Source organism: Puntigrus tetrazona, chromosome 4 (assembly GCF_018831695.1).
Source record: "Puntigrus tetrazona isolate hp1 chromosome 4, ASM1883169v1, whole genome shotgun sequence".
Taxonomy (NCBI): Eukaryota; Metazoa; Chordata; class Actinopteri; order Cypriniformes; family Cyprinidae; genus Puntigrus; species Puntigrus tetrazona.
Window position 1 is genome coordinate 23,226,004 of NC_056702.1, and position 24,611 is coordinate 23,250,614.

Below are 24,611 nucleotides of genomic sequence, written 5' to 3' on the forward strand. Positions count from 1 at the left end.
GGCAAACAGTAACCAGTAATAGCCAACAGGCTCCATAACAGTTCCACTAAAACCAATACAAATCCCATTATATACAGTAAAACTATTACAAACTCTCTGATATATTTTTTTTCAGGATAATACAGTAACATAAGGATTCCGCAACTGTAATTTCGATCTACAAATATTCAGCCTATGGTTTTAGCCAAAAAGACCTTTATTTTGGAGCGGCGCTGTGAGGTCATATGCGCGCGCCGCGCTCTCGCTCCCGTGATTGCGGCTGAAGAAAGGTGAGTGTTTTTACTCATTTAGTATTGAAATCTGTCCAGTTCGTTTAGAGAAATGCACACACCAATTATAAATAAGTAATGCTTCGTCGGGTAGGTATGTTGTAACGTTATTAGTGAAAGGCGCGTCTCATTTAACAGTGTAGTGAATCAGTTTCTAAACACGAACTCAGCCTGCCTTTTTAGACCCTTTTAGGGCGGATAGTGTGTATACTGTGCACACTGGGACGCAGAGTCAGTCACTGGCGAGCAGTGATGGAGAAACGGAGCTTTTTGATCAACTGAATCGATTGCTTCTGAAAATGATTCAGTGATTCGAATCACGCTGCTGCTCAAAACTGTGTAAACACAACAAAACAGACACCTGTTTCGACTTCTACAAACCAACTGGAAATGTTTTCATAAGATTGGAATATATTAAATATAATCTATAAATCTCGTTTTGACTATTGAAGAAGGGAGCTACACTCAGGTTCAGTTGTATTTAATTCTTCTGTTATTCAGGTGGAAAACAGAAGAAAGTGTCCAAACACAGAACCATTCCTGGTGGATCGGCTCTCATACTATCACAGAGATGGCGTCTATTAAAGAGGAGAGCGAAGAGATCAAGATTGAAGAAGTGTTCAGAGTCAAGCTTGAAGATACTGAGCAACAAACGGGTAGGTTTTCTCTGGTTTAACCTCGTGAACATCTCCAGCTCCACACGAATGAATGAAACTTGCACGAGCGGTTTGATTTGAGGTGCCGTTATCTGGCACGGAGGAAGATATTGTCATCATACGCTTAACATAGTGGAATAAAACCATGCAGACCCAAACATAAGATGCCCTGATGATCAGGCGACCCTCCCGTGTTTTAATATGCATCTCATTCTAAACCAAATCTTTTGTTTTATTAAAGCAAAAAAATTTAAATCTTGAATCGCAAATTACATTAAAAATGTTTTATACCATTGCCAAAGCAGCTTCCTTCTTTTCACCGTCTTGTCTCTTTTTTTCACTCAGTCCCAATGGCGTTCAAAAAGGAAGATCAAGAACTGGATGAAGAGCAGGAGAAAGATCAGTGCAGTATGCAACAGGATTTCATGACCGGCGAAAAACCCAGACAGGCTGAAAAGATCTTGTCTCGAAAAGAGCTCAGAAGACCAAACCCAACCGGACAGCGAAACAAAACCGCCAGGTCCAGAAGAGCGCTCCCACTGGAGAGGCGGCGTTTGCGTGCGACCAGTGTGGAAAGAGCTTCTCAGACGCCAAGCGCCTTAAAAGACATGTACCGATTCACTCCACAGAGAAACCCTTCACGTGCCAGCAGTGTGGGAAAACGTTCAAGTTGAACAAATACCTCTTGACTCACAAGACGGTCCACACCAAAGAGAGGCCCTTCACCTGCACACAGTGCGGAAAGAGCTTCTCGCAAGAGGCACATCTGAACAATCACTTGAAGGTCCACGCCAGACAGAAGTCCATCGCGTGCCAGACGTGCGGAAAGAGTTTCACACACAAAGGAGATCTTAACACCCACATGAGCCTTCACACCGGAGTGAGGCTTTACAACTGCAAGGCGTGTGGGAAGAGCTTCTCGTGCAAAGGGAACCTCAACACCCACACAAGAATTCACACCGGAGAGAAGCCCTACATGTGCGACCAGTGCGGGAAGAGCTTCAGGTTCAAAGCGACTCTCACCTACCACATGAGCATCCACTCCAGAGAAACCCGTTTCCTCTGCCATCAGTGCGGAAGGACTTTCGCTGACGGCAGCCTTCTCAAGGTTCACGTAACGGCTCACGGCGGAGAGAAGCCGAACATGTGCCATCACTGCGGGAAGAGCTTCACGAAGCGCTACACCCTTAAGAATCACATTCGGGTCCACACCGGAGAGAAGCCCTTCACCTGTGCCCAGTGCGGAAGGAGCTTCGCCGTTAAAGAAAACCTGCGGACTCACAAGAGAATTCACTCTGGGGTCAAGCCGTTCACCTGCCAGCACTGTGGAAAGAGTTTCGTACTGAAGGGAAACTTTAAGAGACACGTGTGGCGTCACGAGTGAAAACGGAAGAGTGAATTAACTGAAGATGCCTACGGCTTTTTCTGATGCATCGCAATTGACCGTTCACTAATACCGTTGCCATGACCTCACACTACGCGTGTGTTTCCACACAGTGAAAAATACATCACACAGCAAAGAGAAAGCTGACAACATGCTGGAGAAGACAGAGCAGGTCACTTCTCACACTAAACAAGGTCTCTGTTTTTTAATCGTCTCGTTATTAAAGAAACTATGAATACCATTCTGTGGCTCTTTAACGTGTTGTGATGGATCACTGTATGTTTCGGTTCAAACGTGAACCGATCGTCTTTTTATATTAAAATGACATACTTACCGCCAAGGTGTACGTGACTTTTTTTCAGCCAAACGCATTTCGTGGTTTTATTCTGGCTCTTCCACGGCTTGGTAATGCCGGTGAATACTGCCCCTTATGTTGAAGCTCCATAGATGGCATATACATATATATATCTGTCGTAAAGCTAACCTTCATGCCTCCGGGGGTTAGCGCACGTCTTCTGAAGCAGATTGGTGGGTTTTTGCAATAAACATACTTCTAAAGCAAATCACTGATGTTCGCGAGAGAGTGGACTTCTGGCTTCTTGGATGATGTCAGCGGAAACATGAAAGTCTTGTACATCTAGTAGATTATGAGCTCATTTTAATTTTTGGGCAAACTGTTCTTGTTTCTGTTAAGAGCTAGTGTGGTGTGCATGGTGTATCGTCTATGCTTTTTTTCTTGTAATAAACAAAATTACTTCACATTCTTCTTACGTCTTTTTCACGTTCCTCAAATACATTACAAAAATGAATAACATACTGCATACAACTTACAAAAACAGAAAACTCCTAGGTAGTGGTTGTCTTTTACTACTTTACACATAAAAGCATTTAAGAGTGTCACAATATGCATTAAGCAATCCACTTATGTCCTTTAATTTCTTATAAAAGTTGCATAATCACGTGATTTTCAATGGAAGTCTCCCAATATGGTTAAATTGGAGGTGCTTCCGAATAAAAATTAGATTTATAAACAGTAATTGTTCAATCGTGGGTAAAAGCTGCATGCTCATGTTTGATAAATGTGATTTTTTTACAAACTTTACAGGCTTTAAACACTTCTTTCAAGTATTTAAATGAAAACAATATTAACCTTTCAATGTGAAATTCCCACAGAACGCCTATCCACCTTGTTCTTTGAATAAAAGCACTGTTGTCATATGTGCGCTATGAATTCTGGGTTTTCCTTGGAAACGGAGGATGCATTTTTGTAACGTTGCATTACAAACGTTTTGTAAGAGAGTCGACTATGAAACACTGAAACGAAATGGCTGGTGACGGCTGTACAAACGCTACTTTTATTATGAAATTGCAACGTCAAACAAATGAGTCACTGAGCAAAAAAGTAAAAATAAATACACATTATAAGACGCATTGAAAGTGTTTTTGACAACCTATAGTTGGGGACTCCTAAAATGTAATTTTTCATGAATCAAAATTTACCATTAGATCAAAACAGACAACGAAATTCATTAAGTTAATGAGCCCACTTCAACCTTTATTGCTTTTTAATACATGTAAGGAATGAAAGGATAGACACTACAGATGTACTTTTTAGTGTCGCAGGTGTTTCTTGTTAATGCTATTCGTGCAACATGCGTTTTATTCTTAACATATCTGAATGTTTAAAATCGTACTGCTACGACTTACTCCAGAATGATGTTTGCGCCAATCATGGCGCTTTCTTCCCGTCGTGAGTCCGCACGTGAAGGTTCACGCCGCTTCTATACCTGAAGCTCTTCTCGCACCGAGGACACTTGTAAGGCTTCTCTCCGGTGTGAACCCTCACGTGAATCCTGAAGCTTCCTTTGCACGCGAAGCTCTTTCCGCACTGCGGGCAGGTGAACGGCTTCTCTCCGGTGTGAACCCTCATGTGGATGCCGAGGACATCTTTCCTAGAAAAGCTCTTCCCGCAGTGGTGGCACACGAAGGCCTCTCCGCCGGCGTGAGCCATCACGTGATTCTTCAGGCGACCGGCGTCCGTGAAGCTCCGCTCGCATAGGTGGCATTGGAGTGTTTCTCTGGAGTGGGTCTTCACGTGGTTGCTAAGGCTTATGTTGTAAGCGAAGCTCTTCCCGCACTGAGCGCACGTGAACGGTTTCTCTCCGGTGTGAACCCCACATGAGTTGTCAGATTGGATTTATACCTGAAGCTCTTCCCGCAGCGGGCGCACCTGAACGGCTTCTCTCCGCTGTGGATCTTCATGTGGATATTGAGCTGGTTCTTACGCGTACAAGACTTCCCGCACAACTGGCAGACATACGGTTTCTCTCCGGTGTGAATTCTCGCGTGCGCGTCAAAGTGGCTTTTCCAGGTGAAACTTTTTCCACAGCGACGACACGCGAATGGCTTCCTTTCGCCGTGAATTCTCATGTGCGCATCAAGGCTGTCTTTTCGGCTGAACGTTTGCCCACAGTGTCGGCAGGTGAACGCTCTCTCCGCGGCGTGGACTCTTGCGTGAGTCTTGAAGTTTTCTTTGCGCGTGAAACCCTTCCCGCACTGTTGACAGGAGAACGCTTTCTCTCCGGTGTGAATCGTCGCGTGGGCATTAAGGTGGGTTTTCCTTTTGAAACTTCTTCCGCACTGCTGGCAGGTGAAAGGCCGGTCTCCGGTGCAAACTGTGTCACGGAAATTGATGCTTGCGTTTTCTGGCGAGCAACTAATCGATGTTTCCTCAGCTTTGAAATCACATTTCTCGCTTTGATCCTTCATTTCATTCAGTTCTCGACTCTGCTCTTTCAGGTCTGAAAATAAAAAGAAAGAAATAAAAATTAGCGCCTGTTTAACAACTAGGACTACATAACTATGACCCCCTCCTTGGATCGCCACCTTAATGTGGTGGAGGGGTTTGAGGGCCTGAATGACCCTAGGAGCTAGGTTGTCCAGGGCTACATGCACCTGGTAGGGTCTCCCAAGGCAAACAGGTCCTAGGACAAAGAGTGGTCCACCCCTTATGAACAGTAAAAATAATAGAGTGTACCTACAGGCTGAATCGCAGTGTAGAGTACCTGGCATTCTTGGAGTCCTTGGGAAGAGTGCTGGAAAGTGCTCCAACTGGGGACTCTATCGTCCTGTTGGAGGACTTCAACGCTCACGTTGGTGATGCTAGCGACACCTGGAGGGGCGTGATCTGGAGGTCCTGGGGAAGGCCGTACTCCGCTCGTGTTTTCTCACCCACTGCTGTTTGTTATTATGGAAATATGGCGGGAGTCGCGGAGTACGGCTATAAGGCGATGCCCCGGTTGGAACAGTCTCTCACCACCTATCTGTCCCCCGGTGCAGCATCGTCTTTGAAGGCTCCGACCTTACCATCAAAGCCGCTTAGAACAACGTCGGGTCTGGCTGGATCTTGCATGCACACTATGGCAGTGCTGCAGGCATATTAAGCCGACCTGCTGAAAGAGGTCGACGAGGGAGAGGGGATCAGCTCCGATGAAATCGCAGAACTGCGTCGGACCGCTGACCTCTGCCTCTGCGTCATGAAGGAGACCGCCCGCGCTCTATGGGCGGTCTATGGCATCCCTTGTGGCCGTGGAGAGGCATCTTTGGCTTACCCTGTCCGATATGAAAGAGAGAGACAGGGTCTGCCTATTGGACGCCCCCCTGCAGCCTTCTGGCCTATTCGGCGACTCTGTCAAAATTTCCTCCCGCGTCGATCTCAGGGGGCATCGGGACGAGAGATGCCCCAACCGCATGCCAGCTCCTCGTACAGGCGAACGCAGAAACAGAGCGTCGCCTCTCGTTCTCCCCCTAAGAAACAGCAGGGGGCAAAGCAGCGCTCTGGGCCGGGACTTCCGGGTCCAAAGATCTGAGGGTCTTTCTGGACAGGAAGTCTTCGGCCAACAAGCCCTGACGTGAGTGGTCCAGGGCTTCTGAGGGCTGCCCCTCCTGGGGAGGATCAGGTTATGACTTGTCAGTCGGCACCCGTTCCTCCTCAGGGCCCTCAGGGAGTAACTCCGCTGTCTCTGCCCTCGTGCCAGAGCGCGGAGCCTTCCAGCACGTCTCCCCAGCCGGATTCACCCAAGGGTGCGTCTCGGCCAGGGAACGCGCCACACATGCGGGGGTCCCATTTACAGCTAGCCCGGGTCTGCCTGCCGGTCAGCCGCTTCAGGACACCGAGTTACCTGTATCTCACACACCAGAGGTCAGCCTCGAGAGGCTGATTCCCTTAGTAGATTATTTAGCAGCGTGGAAGCTTCTGCCAAATGTATCTCAATGGGTCATGCAAACGATAGAGAAAGGCTATCGATTTCAGTTCGGTTTTCCACCACCGACATTCAGGGGAGGCACACCGACAGTAGTCGGCCCCCAGTAGGCTCTGGTGATGGAACAGGAAGTAGAATCCCTGCTCAGGAAGGAGGCCATTGAGGTGGTCCCTCCTCATGCTGTGGAATCTGGGTTTTACAGCCGCTATTTCATTGTTCCGAAGAAGGATGGGGGGTTGCGTCCCATCATAGATCTGAGGGTCTTGAACCGCTATGTCAACAGACTGAAGTTCAAAATGCTTACCATCAAGCATGTGGTGACTCAAATCAGATCCGAGGACTGATTTGTCAACATAGATCTGAAGGACGCATACTTCCATATATCCATCCTTCCTCAACTCAGGAAGTTTCTGAGGTTTGCTTTCGGGGGCGTAGCATACCAATATGGAGTACTTCCATTCGGCCTAGCACTCTCACCCCGCACATTTACGATGTGTATGGACGCAGCTCTGGCTCCACTGAGACTCCAGGGCATCCGCATACTCAATTATATCGACGATTGGTTGATATTAGCTCAATCAGAGCAGATGGCAGTTCAACATTGAGATGTTGTTCTGTCTCACATGGGGGAGTTGGGTTTGAGACTGAACACCAAGAAGAGTGTATTGCGTCCCGCTCAGAGGACCACATACCTAGGCGTGGTGTGGGATTCGACCACGATGTGGGCACAATTGTCTCCTGCTCGTGTGCAGTCGATCCTCACGTCAGTCGAGAGAGTCAAGGAAGGCCAGTCATACTGTCAAGCAGTATCAGAGACTGCTGGGGTTGATCCCCTCTGGTTCTCTCTAGTTCATCCAGCTCTCCTGGGACTGGATGCCATGTCACAAGCGTGGCCGAGGCTTCGCCTGTACGCATTTCCCCCAATTGCCCTGCTCCCAACAGTTCTGGCGACAGTGCGCCAGGATGGAATCAGACTACTGCTAGTAGCCCCGTTCTGGCCGGGCCGAGTATGGTTCGCGGACCTGATCGGCCTAGTAGACGGTCATCCGTGGGGAATCCCCCTGAGGCCGGATCTACTCTCTCAGGCGGGGGGAACAATAGTTCACCCTTGCCCGGAGTTATTGAAGCTTTATTGAAGCTTATTGAAGTTATTGAAGGGGCACTACTCATAGTTTCTCATACTTTCAGCTGAGGTTGTTGAGACCATCCTCCAATCCAGAGCTCCCTCTACGAGGAGCGTGTATGCCAGGAGGTGGGAAATGTTCACTTCCTGGTGTGGAGATCGCCACTTAAACCCAGTTAACTGCCCAGTAGGCTCAGTGCTGGAGTTCCTTCAGGCGAGATTCTCCACCAGGTTATCCCATTCCACCCTAAAGGTCTCACGTGTCAGCCATATCTGCATATCATGACCCCCTATTGGTGGCCACTTAGTGGGCAGACACCCATTAGTTACACGATTCCTCCACAGTGTGCTGAGGCTGAGACCTCCAGTGCGGACCAGAGTTCCCCCCTGGGATTTGGTTGTGGTATTAGAGGCTCTGTGTAAGGCACCCTTCGAGGCCCTCGAAGAGGTTCCCTTACCTGTCTTAACTTATAAGACAGCATTTCTCCTCGCCATCACCTCTCTTCAGAGGGTGGGAGATCTGCAGGCCCTCTCCGTGGCCCCTACTTACTTGGACTTTGCCCCAGGCATGTCCAAGGCTTTTATATACCCACGAGTGGGTTATACAACTAAAGTGCCCTCTGTTACACCGCAACCGATCGTACTACAGGCCTTCTGTCCTCCCCCCTTCCAGGCAGACCAGCACTGGACACTTATGTGCGCAGAATGCCATACATGCCCGCACCCCTGCCGGCGCTTACTCCACTACAGAGGCTGGCGCCGGCCTCGCAGAGCGTGACTTTATACTTCCTGGTCGGTGACGTCATCTCGTCCATGACGTCGCTCCCCTCCATTGGACAGATTTCACACGTGGTTTAGAGCGGCTCACGCTGAAGGTGTTCCCAAAGCGTTTGTGATGCAGCGTCTCGTTCCCTAGAGGGACCATGGTTACATATGTAACCTGAGACGTTCTCAGCCTCTTTGGTCGACGTGGCCGTCTGGAGCTGTAGCCGCAAAGTCTCCAGTGCATGTCGTGGCGGCAACCCCCGAACCCAGTGGTGGACACCAGAAGTAAGGGATGCCGTCAAGCTGAAGAAGGAGTCCTATCGGGTCTGGTTGGCTCGTGGGACTCCTGAGGCAGCTGACAGGTACCGGTGGGCAAAGCGGACTGCTGCCCGAGTGGTTGTGCAGGCAAAAACTCGGGTCTGGGAGGAGTTCGGGGAGGCCATGGACAAGGACTATCGGACGGCCTCAAAGAGGTTCTGGCAAACTGTCCGACGCCTCAGAAAAGGGAAGCAGTGCCCTGCCAACACCGTATACAGTGCTGGTGGGAACCTCGACTGGGGACATTGCCAGTCGGTGGAAGGAATACTTCAAGTTTCTGGGAGTTTGCCCAACCAATTCCACATGTGTTTTGTGGATTTGGAGAAGGCATTCGACCGGGTTCCTCGCAGTGTCCTGTGGGGGGTGCTCTGGAAATACAGGGTAAGGGGCCCATTATTAAGGGCTGTCCGGTCCCTGTATGATCAGAGCAGGAGCTTGGTTCGCATTGCCGGCATTAAGTCAGACTCATTCCCAGTGCATGTTGGACTCCGACTAGGCTGCCCTTTGTCACCGATCCTGTTCATTATTTTTATGGACAGGATTTCTAGGCGCAGCCGGGGGCCGGAGGGGGTCGGGTTTGGTGACCACAGGATATCATCTCTGCTTTGATGATGTTTTCCTGTTGGCTGCATCTGGCCAAGACCTACAGTGTGCGCTGGGGCCGTTTGCAGCTGATTGTGAAGCAGCGGGGATGAGAATCAGGCCATGGTTCTCAGTCGGACAAGGGTGGCTTGCCCCCTTCGGGTTGGTGGGGAGCTCCTGCCTCAGGTGGAGGAGTTTAAGTATCTTGGAGTCTTGTTCGCAAGTGAGGGGAGGATGGAATGAGAGATCGACAGACGGATCGATGCAGCTTCTGCAGTAATGCGGTCGTCATGGTGAAGAATGAGCCGAGCTGTAAGGCGAAGTTAACTAGTGTCATATCATACCATATACACACAGAAACCTCACAGCAACCCGTCAAAATAAAAGTCTGATTGAACAGATAACATGTATCGTGTAATGTATGTCTTTACGTATTCAGTTCACTGTCAAATTTAACTACATTCATAGATGTTTCATGTCTTCATTTGAAAACGAGAATTTCTAGAAGAAAAAAAATAATTATAGTGCTTTAAAGAAAATGGTTTCTTTGTTAAACTTCAATGTATTTTTTTTTCTGGCATTCTCACGTGATGCTATTTTATTTGGTTTATTTAAATTTGTGTGTGTTTGGCTGGTAAAATAAATGTTGTCGATTCAAATCAGAGCTTCTTCCATGTCTGGAATGGATTTTTTCTTCAGTCTATGAAAAAAAAGGGTTTGGCTTAAAGAAAATGTTGGTTTTGTCTACACTTATACTATATTAACTGGGTTTATTTGAATTGCATACCTAAAAAGAGTTGACTGAAACTTGAAAACAGTATGAATGTGGCTCTAACTAATTTAAAACTAAAATGAAAACAAGGCACATTAACAGAGCCCATGTCTCTTAGGTATCTCTCAAAGCCCTTAATAATGAACGTAATGAGCACTATTGTTGGTTTCACTGATGTATAACCTGTTCGTATATCTTTACATCCTAAAAAGCGTGTTTTGGGGTTTGCACGACGCTTGTGTGACCATTTCTAAAGAGTCTGACATTTTATTAAGGATAAAATGAGCGAGTTCAGCTTGGAGAATGAAAACCAACCGGTTTGTTCCTCAGGATCTTCATGTTTGACTCTGAAAGTCTCTTCAATGTGAACGTCTTCACTCTCCTCTTTAACGGACGCCATCTTTATAAGAGTGTCACGTGGATCGTTTCCTGTATAAGATGAAAATAATTACCAGAAAGTAAATATAAATGGTAACCACATTTCTACCTCAATGAGCTCCCTAGTTCGGTAGTTAGTGAGAGTAAATGACCGGATTAAAATATACAAACTCAACATAAATGTAATATTTAGGTATTTGTGATGTGGTACATAATGTGAAGTAGATTTCATTTTGCAGCTGGTTTGTGAAAGCTGTCATTAGAGTTTGTTTGTTGTGCTCGTTTCGAATCACTGAATCATTTTACAAATGATTCGGTTCCGATGACTCGGACTTCTCCCGTCAGTTCTTGAACGATGCCGGGAGCGAGACGCACCTTTTCTGCTACTGATACGACCACGCGCTTCACTCATGAAATAACTTTAAATCAGTCACGCACGTTGTATTACTTAAATCGTTTTTATTTAGTTCATGTAGCTTCTTAAAGCGGTTCGCATCGACTTGGAAGCGTTAGCACGAACCTTTCTTCAGCCGAATCACAAGTTGAGGAGCGCGGCGCGGCTTTAGGACGTCACATCGCCAGACCAAAATAAAAGTCCGCTTGAGAGTAAATATATGTAAAACAAGTCGTTTACATTGTTACTGATACGCCTACCTTTTACAAAACTGGATTGTGTGCCTCAGCAAAAATTTGTGCCTTTTAATTGTCCATTATCTTTTGAGTCAAATTCTTATATTTAATCAGTGAATTAGAATAGCTAATTACAACAACAAATGAAGTCATTATCAATAAAATTCACCTTTGAAGCCGCATCTGAAGTGTTAGATGTGTGTACATACTTTAGTGCAGAAATTGCAAATGTATAAAAGTTTTGACATTAATCATAAAATGCTGAATACTGATTTTTTTATTATTTTAATTATAAAAGATAATTTGAATGTGAAATTAACACATGATTTTTTTTTCCCCTTTCACGTAAATCAATTTGTATTGCATTTGTGTATGAGATAAGATGTATTGCATTAGATTTCTGTTCACTATATATTTTTTGCTCAGAATCCGACACAATGTTTTTTTTTTTTTTTTTTATATCAAACTACATTTATTTCACCAATAACTCTACCTTGACCTTGTTTTTAATAACTCTACCAGTAACGTTTTAAATGTTTTACTCTCTTATGAACTTTTATTCTGGTTTGGAGACGTGACGTCACAAGGCTGCGATCCAGCATCTGTTGTGATTCTACTGAAGACAGGGTTTTTTTAATCCAGTCCATTAAAGCAATTTTTACATTTTGACAAAGATGCAAACAAGTTCGAGAATGAATTAAAAATATGCACTACCTTAAACTCCATCCAACAGGAATGGCAATATTTGGAGCAAAACAAGCATATGACCCGAGGACCGCTTCAGTTTATTGTCATTGGTAGCTATGTTCTGTATGCAATAGGACAAGGCCTATCTCTAGAGTCTTGAGGAGAACAAGGGACGCCAAGGATATCAGCATCGAAAGCCTCTAGGAACAGTCCCGAAATAACAATTGTTTCAACATGCGCTAAAGTTTCAAGGAAGCAACGACCTCAAGATTACATTCATATATGTATCTTGAGGTGTTGGATTGAGTTGAAGTTCAGTAACACTGCTCATTTTTGCTCAGTTTCGCCAACAAAAATAGACAGAATCAGCTTTTTGAATGAATCTGTCGAATAAATGATTCAATGATTCACTCTTTAACAATCAAATACTTTGCTTCTGAATGAACCATTTGTTTGAACGAATCGTTTTAATAGGAAATGTATAAAATATCTAAATGGAACATCATCAGTTTGGGATATTAAAGAAAAATCAACAATTCTACAAATATATCCCAAATAAATCACATAGAGATCCATTTCCTCAGAGAAACAATGCCTCGGTTCAGTTTACACCCAAGTCTTTCAGGAATTCCACAGTAGATAGATTACAATAATCTAGAAATGAGGTATATTTGAAATATTTAAAATTTTGGGCAAACAAAAACAAACATTCTAGGTGTATATGATTTTCTTTTTTCAGGCAAACACAATCACACAAAGTTTTAATAAAATATATTCTCACTCTTCCAAACTTTATAATGGCAGTGAATGCCGGATAAGATTATAAAAGGCCAAAAAAAGCGAATCCTTTTTACAACATACTTCACATGGCTCCAGGGGTAATAATGGCATTCTGACACTAACCTTATTTATTGTTATTGAGAAACAAGGGCTTGCTAAACTTTATTATTATTCAACTCAAATCTTATCAAGTTAAATATTTCTAATGACATTTACAACTTTTGAACAATGGATGCCAACAATGGACAGAGAGCAGGAGGAAGATGAAGAAGAGGAGCAAGGAGAGTCCTCTCTGATGAGATTAGGGCAACACTTTTTGATCATGTGATCAACCACCGTTTGACCATAAGAGAGGCTAGGCTGAGAGTCCAGCCCAACTTAATTTAAAGTGGCGTCCATAATTCAAACCTATGCAACTAATGATTATTTTAGCATCACAGTAAAGAACAGTAAAATACGTATGACTGGATAGTATTGGATAAACATCTGTAACTCTAAGCCAACCATTTACGCACTGCATTGAATGAATGAGGTTGGTTATCATGCTGTACTACATTTTTTTGTAAATTGTTTACAGTTTCTATGTTGAATACATACTGTGCTTCAATTCTGTACAGAGCGGAAAGGCAAAGACATAATAAGAGGACACTTATTTACAGATGTGCAAGAAACTGCAATTATAAACACGGTGAGAGTAGTCTGTCCCGGGTCCAAAAAACGATCTAGTATGCCATCTTGCATTATGGTCGACTCCCACACTACACCAAGATAAGTGGTTCTCTAAGCTGAAGAGAGCACACTTTTCTAACTCCACAGGGTAGGGAGGAAGAATTCGATATTTGTAAGCTTTGCCTCTGCACCAAAGCGAACCAAGCGAAAACAAAGACATGACTTGGGATCCTGAGCATCAGCCCTCCGTTCTCCCTAGGAACTATGAAGTACCGGCTATAGAACCTGGATTCTCTTAGATGAAGAGGGACCACTGCCCTCAAAAGAGTATTTACTTCTTGATCCATAACCAGAGTCAGAGCTCGGGGGCCACCAGGGTGGGGCAATGAGCAGGACCCACTAAACCACACTTGGCAGTAGCCAATAATATACTAAGGGAACCAGTCACTAGGTTTTCCCAGAGTGGCTACGTTCCCGGGAATGCAAAGGAGCTGAGAGGCTCAGAGTAAGCCCGTCTACAACCTGTCCAACAGATCCAAATGCATTCCTCACACGCTCAATCGCTGCTGTGCCTCAACAGCAGCAGGAGAGAACTGCAAGCTCACAAGATACACTCCTTGGTGCATCTCTGAAGCCGAAGCATTTACAGTTTTTCAGAATATAAAGCGTGATCAGCCCCCTCCAGAGCTGACAGCACGAGCGCCGCTCCTCATGCTGCTTGTAGTAAATTAATTCATAATAATGGCAGTTAAAGACATTAACTTGGCAGACAAAACACAAGACACTTCTCTTTTCAATATAAATATGGCTTTATTGGATAAGACACATAAACTAACACATAAACACACTCATTCATATGAGTTGAAGGAACAGAGAGAAAGTGTGTTCAAGAGAATGAAAATGTGAAATCCCAAGTTTACAGCAATGTGGGAAATTGCATAGACCTGAACAACCATCAATCACATGATTAACCCTCACATTGAGTTCCTCAATGAGGTTAAGATTGAAGGGATCCCTGCGTGTTAAGACATTGATAGCCTAATAAAACATAAATGATGTCTCTTACTGAAACGTGTAATAGAAACCCATGAAAGATGTATGTTATTTAAAAGATTGACAGCTATTTCTGGACTATGGGTCGCCATTATTTTACAGTACAGTGCACAGTACATTCTGTGTCAATGATGTCAAATGGTTGCACTTGGTGACTTTTAACTGCAACACTAATCAGAAAAAACAGTCCCGAAAATAAAATTCTGATAAGATACCATAGTGTCAATTTTTGGTTGTGATTTTCAATCAAAGAGCAAGAGGAGAAACAACATATATCCTAGCCTTTTTCCGTAGCAATAAGAGTCTGTCATAAATATGTGCTCTTGCAGAGTACAATATTGGACATGATTTCTAGAACACGAATATGATACATTTGGCCAAGGATTGGTTGGAAAAAACATTTCAAAGGTGGGAAATTGAAGATCACGCATACCAAACAATAGTTTGTTATGCGTGTAGTTATTCCAAATACATTAACAATTAGCGATTAGCATGTGATAGTTAAACATGTGGGTTACATATAATATGCAGTTATGCATATAAGTGATTAAAGTCTTTTTAAGATGATTTTGAGCATGCATGTGGATGAAAACAAAATTAGTTCTGTGCAAACCAAAGGTTAAAAGTTCTGTGTTCTGAGTGGGGGGATGGAGATGCATCCAACAGATTCTTTTTTATTATTTTACCCATGTTATGTTGATGATGTGCTGTGTTTTTGACCATGAATCTTGGTTACTTGGCCTAAAAGTGAAAATCTTCTTCCTGAATTGAAATGTTTGTGTTAATGTTGCAAGCCTCTTTGTGGAACTCGACCCTGATTGTCTAATTCACACCGATTCCCTACAACTCTGCTCAGTCTCTTCTGATTCATCGACACAGTTTCACTGATGAGCCAGAATAATAAAGATAAAACCCAGGACAGAGGGTCTGAGTGAATGTGGTCTGGACTGTGTGTAAATGTGTCATTGTGTCAGAGATGTTGTAGAAGGACAGAGTTCCTGCGCTCTCATCCACATACACCCCTACTTTATAGATATCATCATACACTCCTGTTCTTCTGCTGATGCTGATGGGCTTCACAGAGAGATCAGTCATTATGTTATTGTGTCTGAATGAGTATCTGTGAGGAGTGCAGCGCAAACTCCAGGACTGATCATTACGTCCAAACACACACTCTGCACCCTCTCCCTTCCTGCTGATGTTCTTATATGACACTGATACAGACACAGTATCTCTGCTCCACTCGGTCTCCCAGTAACAGCGTCCACACACACTCTCTCGACACAACACCTGAGGCACACAATCAAATCTGTCTGGATGATCAGGATACGACTGAGACTGAGACACACCTGTCACCTCTCTGTTCTCCTCAGACAGACTGAGTTTAGTGTGTGCTGTGTTTGGATCCAGTGTGAAAAAACACTCATCTGAACAGAAGAACAGAGACATTAATAACACAACAATCACTGCAGGTGTGTGTGAGTGTGTTATGGGGACCAAATGTCTCCACAAGGATAGGAATACCAGTAAATTTTGACCTTGTGGAGACATTTTTTAGGTGCCCACGAGGAAACAAACTTATAAAACTTATAGGATTTAATGTTTTGAAAATCAAAAATTGCCAATAATTTCCAGTAAGTGGTAGGTTTCAGTGTAGAAAAATAACATATGCAGTCTGTACAGTATAAAAGCATTATGCTTATGAAAAGTCCCCATAAAACATGGAAACACAACGTGTGTGTGTGTGTGTGTGTGTAGACGTACATTTCTTCAGTCCTGCTGTAATCCTGGATTCTCCTCCATGGTCCACACTAGAAAACACACAGAGACACAATCAGTCAGGAAACAAGATAAAAGACAGATTTCAAAATTATTGTATAAAAGGCAGATCAGGAGATTGCCTAGGTCCTCTAGCTTTGAGAATGGGCTTCCATAACCGTCACATCTCCTATACGCCAGTCCACCAGTCAAGAAGCGCAGAAATACTAGCTTCACTGGATATACAGTAGTTAAAGTTTATACTAATTAACTTATTCCCCACCATTCACATGATATCTCATCAATTAAGAGACAATGCTTCCCCACCTCTACGGGTCTCTGGGTGTGTTTATTCAGGAGACCCACAGTGATTGGAGGAGGGGTAGTGGTATTGTTTATTCCTGTCTCTTTTGAGGTAAAACAGTAAGTTCCTGGTAGACGGTGAAGGTGAATTCATTTTTGATTTGTTATTTAAATTAGTTTTTATTTCTCTCTTTCTTACACATAATCTCTCTCGGATTGGCAATATCTGAGAAAAGGGTTTAGCAACGTCTGGTGGTAATCACTCAGATCAGGTATGAAGATATGTTGTGCCACTATCATGCAGTCAATAACGTTAATAGTTTAACGTTAGCAAACCATAGCAATTTTTTACAAACCTTTATTTGCATAACATGACCGTAATTGACCATACATATACATATTAAAGGCTCATTATAATGATTTAAAGGGTTTACTGATAAATGTTTATTAATAAATAATTAGAAAAATCTTTAGCCAAGGGCAGCCCTAAGGTCATGTGAATCAAGGTCAAGTTTTTCAGCCCACAACAATATTAATCAGTAGTTTTTTCTGCTTGCTCAGGAGGAAATTAGACAGCAAATTCCATCTCGGTGGAAATTCCTTTTTCTCTCAAGAGTTTCCACCAGTTTCAAGTTTGTGAACCTGAACGTGAATTCGCCACGCTGATAGACTCGCTGTGACCTGAGCAAGCTTTGCTTCTCTCATATCACTGACATTATCTCTTTGCTCAAGTTTTGCTAACGCGATTGCATCAACAACACTTTTACACAAGATCTGCTTTCCCAGATGGAAGAACCGAGATAACATCTGACCATTTAACCCTTTATTCATGTCTGGATGTCTTCACAAACCTAATTGTCTTTTTACATCCTCATTGTATTATGCTATGTTGGCAATTATGCTATCATCAATATTTTGACATGCTGGTAACATTACCCACTTAAACATACCACCGCAAGGCTTGTTTTTAATCTGTTGTTTAAGGCTGTCTAAAATGAAACTTGCTGCTTAAGGCTCATCTAGTGTTGGGATTCTGTTTAATTTCATTTCAATTAATTAGTGCAATTCAACCAAAAAATGTTTGCCTTCATAATCTTTAATCCAAATAAAATAACACGGCTCTGTAACATGTTTGATACTTAATGTGCAGTGTGTAGAATTTGCCACCATTGGTTATTAACTGCTTTTGCCTAAAATTTGGGCCTTGACCATATGCTGTACTGCATTAAAGGGGCATGCTGCTCTTCTCAGCTGCTTCTCATCTTCTTAAAGGGCATGTTGCCACAGTCTATGCTAGTTCCGAGGGTCTCTACTTTAAAACTGTTCAGGTATTGGGATTTTGCTTGCTTATTTCGTGTTCAGTATAATGTTGTTGCTAGACCTGCTGTTGGTTTAACTATGGTTGTTACTGCAAGTGCTGGTTTTTGGTTAAACTTGCAACAGAAAAACTGATATGTAGCTTCTGTAGCCATGTAATTGTTCTTGAAATATGCTTATGACTCATCTAGTATTGGGAATGCTATAAGTTTTCTCTGACTTCTGCAACATGCAGTGATTAAGCAAGCAACGTGATTGTTGCAAGATATTGAGTATATTGGTAATTTATGCTACACTCACATGGTTGTTGAATATATTGCACGTAACACAAAGTGTCAACGGTACTGTTGGTACTGAGCTTTTAAATGGATGCTGATGTGTTCAGAACTGTTCATTACTTGCTTTGTGGCTGTAGTACACTTGCAAAAACACATGGATTCGCTACAGGAGGCCTTTATTCATCCCCCCGGAACTGAGGAACGTTTTTATTATAGACGGATGCACTTTATTTTGGACTGTTAAAAAAGAAACAACCAGTCACTGCCCTTTTAAAGCTGAGAAGAGCCAGGATATTTTTAATATAACTGATTGAATTCGTCTAAAAAAAGAAAAGACTTACTATTGACTAGTGCTATTTTAAAGGAACTATTTATGTCTAATTTTCAAACTCTCCTAAAGTTAAACAGTTGTGTTTTACTGTTTTTGAATCCATTGACTGAATGTATTCAGTCTTGACTGTAAAACTCAACTGTTAAAAAAAGGTTAATATAATAGATACACAAAAACACTGAAACCACAACTCCTGATTGACATACTTGTATTTGTTCAGAGAGCAGTTTGGATCCTCCAGTTTTTCAGAGAGCAGCTTCACTCCTGAATCTCCAGGATGATTGTAGCTTAGATCCAGCTCTCTCAGGTGTGAGGGGTTTGAAGTCAGAGCTAAAGACACATAACCACAGCCTTTCTCTGTCAGCATACAGCCAGACAACCTAGGAAAACAACAGTCCATGACATTAGCAAAATGTTAGTAAGCAGCTTATTACAAGTAGTGAAAACAATGTAGCTTTTCCTGTAGCTAACAATTTTTTCCAGCAAATAGCGGTGTAGCATGACCAAACGCTACGTTCCGTTATGTGAACCTGTGAATTTTTTTCACAGGACAGAAGCAGTGCGGCATCTTTTACCAGCTTGCATACTGAAACAGTGCATTACCGCCATCTATTGGTTTAGAAAAAAATTAGACAAATTTAGTGGGTGGAGTAAGAAAAACACTCTTTTTCATTTACTTCAGTATGGCTGACATGCACATTCATGGAAAATGAGAAATGACACATCATTAATGATCCCCATAACATTCAGCACAAATCTACTTTACAGGCAATGTAGGCATGCTAAGCCTGAGCACAGAGCAGAGTGTTTGCGAAGGGAAACAAAACTAAGACATTGAGATATTTCAGATGTGGTGCGAGAAATGCTGAACCCTGAGTGGAGCTGAAGCGTAGTGATTATTAAAAGCTCTGAAGCAGCAACAGCTTCCAAGCTCACTCTCTGGACACTTTTTTGTTAATGACTGTCCTATTAACTACATGATTTATCACAGAGTAACAGCTCACTACCAGTTACAAAAGACAACTCTACTTGCTTTTGCATCAATTAATTTCTTATAAATTATCCTTTGACTATGTTCTGGCCTGCCACCTAGTGGTGATCTTTTTTGCCCCTGCCCTGGGCATTCGCCTGCTTTGCTTCTAGCTAGCACTGGCCTGATTGTATGTGTGTATATTCATGTATTTCTATACTCCACAGAGCTATCTATCTTAGACGCTAAGGGTGTCCTACACAAAGAGGCTAGTTATTCTTAAAAATTCAGCAGTTTTGCAGTTTGTTCAGAAACTGTTTTAGACCATTTTGTGTTTTCAATCTCAATACAATCCACATCTACAGACAATAATGCAAACATGAAAAATTGCATGTTTTTTTTTCTTGTTCTTACATTGCATTGTAAGCAGAATACACATTTGTTGACAAAATATAATGGTCATTTCTTGTGAAAGCCTTTACTTAATTATTGCATTATATGAAAAAAATTACCTCAGTGTCTCCAGCTTGGAGTTTGGACTCTTCAGTCCTTCAGAAAGAAGCTTTACTCCTGAATCCTGTAGGTCATTGTTACTCAGGTCCAGTTCTCTCAGAACAGAGTTTGAGGATTGTAAAACTGACGATAAACTCCCACAAGACTGTGCAGTGAGATTACATATGCAAAATCTGAACAATATGAACAGATTAATTACATTCAGAATTAATCTTAACAGTGTGATTTGAAAAAAATTATAATAATATAAAAAAAAAAATTGAAACTCAAACCTTAAAATCTCCAGCTTTGAGTTTGGACTCTTCAGTCCTTCAGAAAGCAGCATCACTCCTGAATCCTGCAGGTCATTGTTACTCAGGTCCAGCTCACTCAGGACACAGTTTAAGGATTGTAGGGCTAAGGACAAACTTTCACAGGAATGAAAAGTGACATTACAGCCACACAGCCTGTGAAGAGAATAAAAAAAAATAAATAAATAAATCACAGAATCAACTTTGCACTGTTGCACAGTTAAGATTGTTCTCCCTTTAGATTAGGTCACATAAAATCTGAAAATGTAATTTACTTTGAAAATGAATAGATAAAAAATATTCACAATATTGTTATTGTGGCCACTTCGAAACACCATGAATTATTTATTACAAATTATTTAGATTTTTAAATGCATTTAAGTACTTTTCCAATTAACTGGTTAAATGCACCACTATTTTATGTAAACAAGCATGGATGAGAAGCGCACAGCTGAACATAACATCAGTAAGAAAGATTGGTGGAATCTCTTAACTTGTAGAACCGTTTTCTGTATCATCAACACAAGGAAGAAACAAGTGTAAAAAAAGGATTTAATTAACAAAAGATAAACAAGTAATCAATCACTAAAAAAGCAATAAAATATTGCATAAATGCAAGTGATTATGTTGGATGTTGCTATATCAGAGCTATGTTATCTGGAGAGATAAACTGTTTCTACTCTAAAAGAAATAAGGTGAAGAACCTTATTGTGCTATATACTGATAAAACACAACAATGCCAAGATCTCTGGAAGAGGTTTAGATAAGTGATAGTTACAGTCCAGTGGCAGTGACTTCATCCACTGGTTGTGCTGGGAACAATGTAGTGTGAAAAGGAGCAGGAATCAGCTTCAACAGCCTTAAACAAAAAGAGCTGGAGTTTCTTGATGATGTATAAATCATTTCAGCATAGTGATTTGAGGACAACAGCTGATCATCAATCACTTTAAGGTTTCTAGCTGTTTTTGAAGTTATGGTTGATGAGCCTGACTGGATAGTGAAATTGTGAAGAAATTATGGGTTTATTGAAATCACAAGCAGTTCTTGGTGATGGTCCTTCATCCAGCAAGAAATGTCGGTTAGACATGCGAGCAGCTATTGTCAGATCATCAGGATGGATTGAGAGGTGGAGTTGGGTGACATGAATAGTGCAGCAGTGATATGAAAAGCCATGTTTCTGAAAGACAGAGCCTAGTTAACAGAAGTGGTCCAACATACACACACTGGGTTTCTGTGTGTTATAAGGACCTTTCATAGAAATAGGTATTTTTATATTGTATAAAGTGTACATACTGTCCCCTCTAAGCCTAATCAAAGCCTAGCACATAACCCTAAATTATGTATTTTAACAGTAATTTAATGATGTTTTTCCTACTGACAGCATGAAACTATACATTTTTCTTTAAACAAACAAACAGTTCAAAGACGCCAATAAGATCTATTAGATATTCGGTACCTGGATTTGTAATGCTCATGAAATCACAAATGGAAAACTGCATTACAAAATTCGAGGCTTTCTAGGATAGTTTTCTCATCAAGTTTTTAGTAGGCATTGCCTGTTCTTGTAGTAAATGCCACTGATACAATCATACCACAGTATAGAAAGGAGAAATATCTGCTAGCTATAGTTATGAAACACCTATTTGTCTATACATTTGAACAGAGATACAGTGAAAGTGAAAGTCAAACCTCAGTATGTTCAGATGACAGTGTGGACTCTTCAGTCCATCAGAAAGCAGCTTCACTCCTGAATCCTGCAGGTGATTGCTGCTCAGGTCCAGCTCTGTTAGATGAGATTTAGGTGATTGTAGAGCTGAAGAAACAGTTTCACAGCATGTTTCATCAAGACCACAGCCGTCAAATCTGCCAAAAAAGAATGTTTTAGATATATATTTTTAATTTGTTTGTAATATTGTACTTTTAATTTTTAGATATGTTAAAATATTTCACATATTTTGGTTGTTTAGTAATATAGAACAAAACATTTGATGGAAGAGCAGTCAGTGAAATACTCACAGGGCTTTTCTGCAGCATCTCACAGCTGGAATGAGTCTCTTGTAGTCTGCTTGTTTTGATGTGAACCTCTTGGGTTGAACTCGTCCAGCACCTTCTCTGACATCAGCAATACATAAGTCAGGACTGTGCACATTGAAGATGAGAGGTATCTTCCTGGATGTTCATTTGAACTAATGTAACTCTGAATTTCCTCATATAATGAATGATCTTTGAGCTCAAGTAAGCAGTAGAACAGGTTGACTGAAGCTTCATCTGAGATATTGTACTTGTTGTGTTTTTGTTTAATGTATTCACTTATTCTCATGATGCTCTCTGTAGTGTCTTCAGTGTGTGTGATCAGGCCCTTAAGCAGGATTTGACTGGATTTCAGTGAAATGCCCAACAGAAACCGCAGGAACAGATCCAGATGTCCTCTCTGACTCTTCATGGCTTTTTCAATGGCCTTCTGTAGTAACTTCTCTAATGTGACATTTTCTTCTGGCCCATCAAAGAAAAACTGAAGCTCTTGTATGTTCTTGTTCAGATAACAGAGGAACACGTGGACTGCAGCGAAGAACTCTTGAACACTCAGATGCACAAAGGTGAAAACCTTTGCTCCATGAAGTCTGCGTTCCCTTTTAAAAATCTCAGCGATCATTCCTGTGAACTCAGTTTCTTTACTCGCATTAATACCACATGCTTTTAAATCTTCCTTATAGAACACAATGTTTTCCTTCTTCAGCTGTTCGAATGCTAGCTTGGCTAACTTCAAAATGATTTCTCTATTTAATTTTAAGTGCTCTGAACATTCTCTTTCATCTTGTTCATCGAATTTCTGGTTCTTCATATCCAACAGTATTAGCAAAAAGTCAATGTACATTTCAGTGAGTGTTGTGCTTATGTTCTCTTCATTGTTCTCTGTGAGAATATCCTGAAGTACTGTGGCTGTGATCCAGCAGAATACAGGAATGTGGCACATGATGTAGAGACTACGCGACGTCTTAATGTGTGAGATGATTCTGGAGGACAGACTTTGATCTTTCATCCTCTTTGTGAAGTACTGCTCCTTCTGTTGGTCAGTAAATCCTCGAACCTCTGTGAACAAACCTACATACTGAGGAGGAATCAGATTGGCTGCTGCTGGTCGTGAAGTTATCCACACAAGAGCTGAATGAAGCAAAGTCCCTTTGACCAGACTTGTAAAGAGCACATCTACAGATGCTTTTTTCTCAACAGTGTTCAATGATCTACTTTTAAAATTTAGAGTCAGGCGACTCTCATCAAGTCCATCAAATATAAATACTAGCTTACATTCCTTATATAGTTTTGATTTCTCCAGGTCTTTCAGTTCAGGATAAAATTCTAACAGAAGCTCATGGAGACTGAACTCTTTATTTATCATTAAGTTAATCTCTCTGAATGGAAGCAGGAATACACAGTTTATATCCTGATTGGCTTTTCCTTCTGCCCAGTCCAGGATGAACTTGTGCACAGAGACTGTTTTTCCAATGCCAGCAACTCCCTTGGTCAGCACAGTGTTTTTCTCATTATTTTTCCTCAGTTCAGTAAATATATCATTACATTTGACTGGTTTTTCCTGTGTTTTTCTGTGCTTTAAAGCATTATCAATCTTAAGAATTTCATGTTCGTGATTGACATCTTCCATATCTCCCTCTGTGATGAACAGATCTGTGTAAACAGCCTTGAGTTGTGCTTCATTTTCTCTGCTGCCCTCAAAAATATATTCTACCTTCTTCTTCATGTTTGTTTTGTGAGTTTCAAAACAGTTTTGCTGCTCTGTAATAAACATAAACAATATCGGCAGAAATTGAATTGAATTACACATATTTGAGAAATATTTTCATATTAGCATGATCGTCATTATTAATAACTAATGCAGAAAGATTAAATCCATACTTTTTGAAATATCTGACTATGTTTTTCATGCATCTCTGATATAGTTTCTTCTTTATATTCTATAAAATCTGATGTGATAGGCACTGCAATTGCTGCTTGTTTTATATTTTCTTGTTTCTGTTTACAGACAGTGATTGATATTTACTCCAGGTACAGTATGTTGTGAATTACCTCCAACAGCAGCAGATATATTCATATTGCCCTCCGTCTGAGCTGTGAGAGAGAGAAAAGAGAGAATTCTCACTGGGAAACATTTATCAGAAATATGTCAGTAGAGTAAAGAGGAATATTTTAAATATATTCAATAAAATATTTAAACAAGTTACATTTACAGTGAATTAAATGTTACCTTGCGTGTGTTCTTTCACCAACTGTTCAGCCAGATCATTTTGGTTCATCTTTCTCAGGATATCTACCATGACCTCCACAGCTTCTTCTGGTCCAAAACACACCACCATCTTATCTACTGTGTCAAATATATCTGCCTTCTCCAATTCAGACTTTGTTATATGCTTATGATATGTATTCATTAGGCGCCAGTGAAACTCCTTTAGTTCAGCTTCTACCAGCCCCTTCAGTGACCCCACGAGCAGCTCCTTGACAAACGCCAT

General features: G+C 41.8%; 3 protein-coding genes across 3 annotated transcripts; 1 reads left to right on the top strand and 2 right to left on the bottom strand.

The window, feature by feature from the left end:
- The first annotated feature begins 207 nt into the window (after positions 1-207).
- On the top strand, positions 208-3,729 carry LOC122343131 (gastrula zinc finger protein XlCGF7.1-like). Its single transcript, XM_043237488.1, has 3 exons — positions 208-269; positions 771-925; positions 1,271-3,729. Exon 3 carries the CDS (start codon positions 1,788-1,790, stop codon positions 2,307-2,309), a length of 522 nt encoding a protein of 173 aa, XP_043093423.1. The 5' UTR covers positions 208-269; positions 771-925; positions 1,271-1,787; the 3' UTR covers positions 2,310-3,729.
- A 309-nt stretch (positions 3,730-4,038) lies between these two features.
- LOC122342324 (gastrula zinc finger protein XlCGF57.1-like) lies at positions 4,039-11,077 on the bottom strand. Its single transcript, XM_043236115.1, has 4 exons — positions 11,030-11,077; positions 10,447-10,560; positions 4,488-5,110; positions 4,039-4,446 (listed from the first exon to the last, which is right to left on the bottom strand). Exons 2-4 carry the CDS (start codon positions 10,529-10,531, stop codon positions 4,039-4,041), a joined length of 1,116 nt encoding a protein of 371 aa, XP_043092050.1. The 5' UTR covers positions 10,532-10,560; positions 11,030-11,077.
- A 2,994-nt stretch (positions 11,078-14,071) lies between these two features.
- On the bottom strand, positions 14,072-24,611 carry LOC122342325 (NACHT, LRR and PYD domains-containing protein 12-like). Its single transcript, XM_043236116.1, has 10 exons — positions 24,350-24,611; positions 24,172-24,213; positions 22,371-23,223; positions 22,105-22,200; positions 21,778-21,951; positions 20,071-20,244; positions 19,798-19,971; positions 18,522-18,695; positions 16,093-16,139; positions 14,072-15,755 (listed from the first exon to the last, which is right to left on the bottom strand). Exons 1-10 carry the CDS (start codon positions 24,609-24,611, stop codon positions 15,196-15,198), a joined length of 2,556 nt encoding a protein of 851 aa, XP_043092051.1. The 3' UTR covers positions 14,072-15,195.

Bases quoted from the DNA above. Each gene is read 5' to 3' on its own strand.
- LOC122342324 (XM_043236115.1), bottom strand. From the start codon at position 10,531: ATGGCGTCCGTTAAAGAGGAGAGTGAAGACGTTCACATTGAAGAGACT. The intron at 5,111-10,446 runs GTTGGTTTTCAT...TTTTATTTTCAG, and splicing joins AGATCCTGAGGAACAAACCG to ACCTGAAAGAGCAGAGTCGA. The intron at 4,447-4,487 runs GTGGGGTTCACA...ACGTGCGCTCAG, and splicing joins AATCCAATCTGACAACTCAT to TGCGGGAAGAGCTTCGCTTA.
- LOC122343131 (XM_043237488.1), top strand. From the start codon at position 1,788: ATGAGCCTTCACACCGGAGTGAGGCTTTACAACTGCAAGGCGTGTGGG.
- LOC122342325 (XM_043236116.1), bottom strand. From the start codon at position 24,611: ATGGCGTTTGTCAAGGAGCTGCTCGTGGGGTCACTGAAGGGGCTGGTA. The intron at 23,224-24,171 runs GTAATTCACAAC...CTTCACGACCAG, and splicing joins TATATCTGCTGCTGTTGGAG to CAGCAGCCAATCTGATTCCT. The intron at 22,201-22,370 runs GTACAATATCTC...TGCTGATGTCAG, and splicing joins ATTAAACAAAAACACAACAA to AGAAGGTGCTGGACGAGTTC.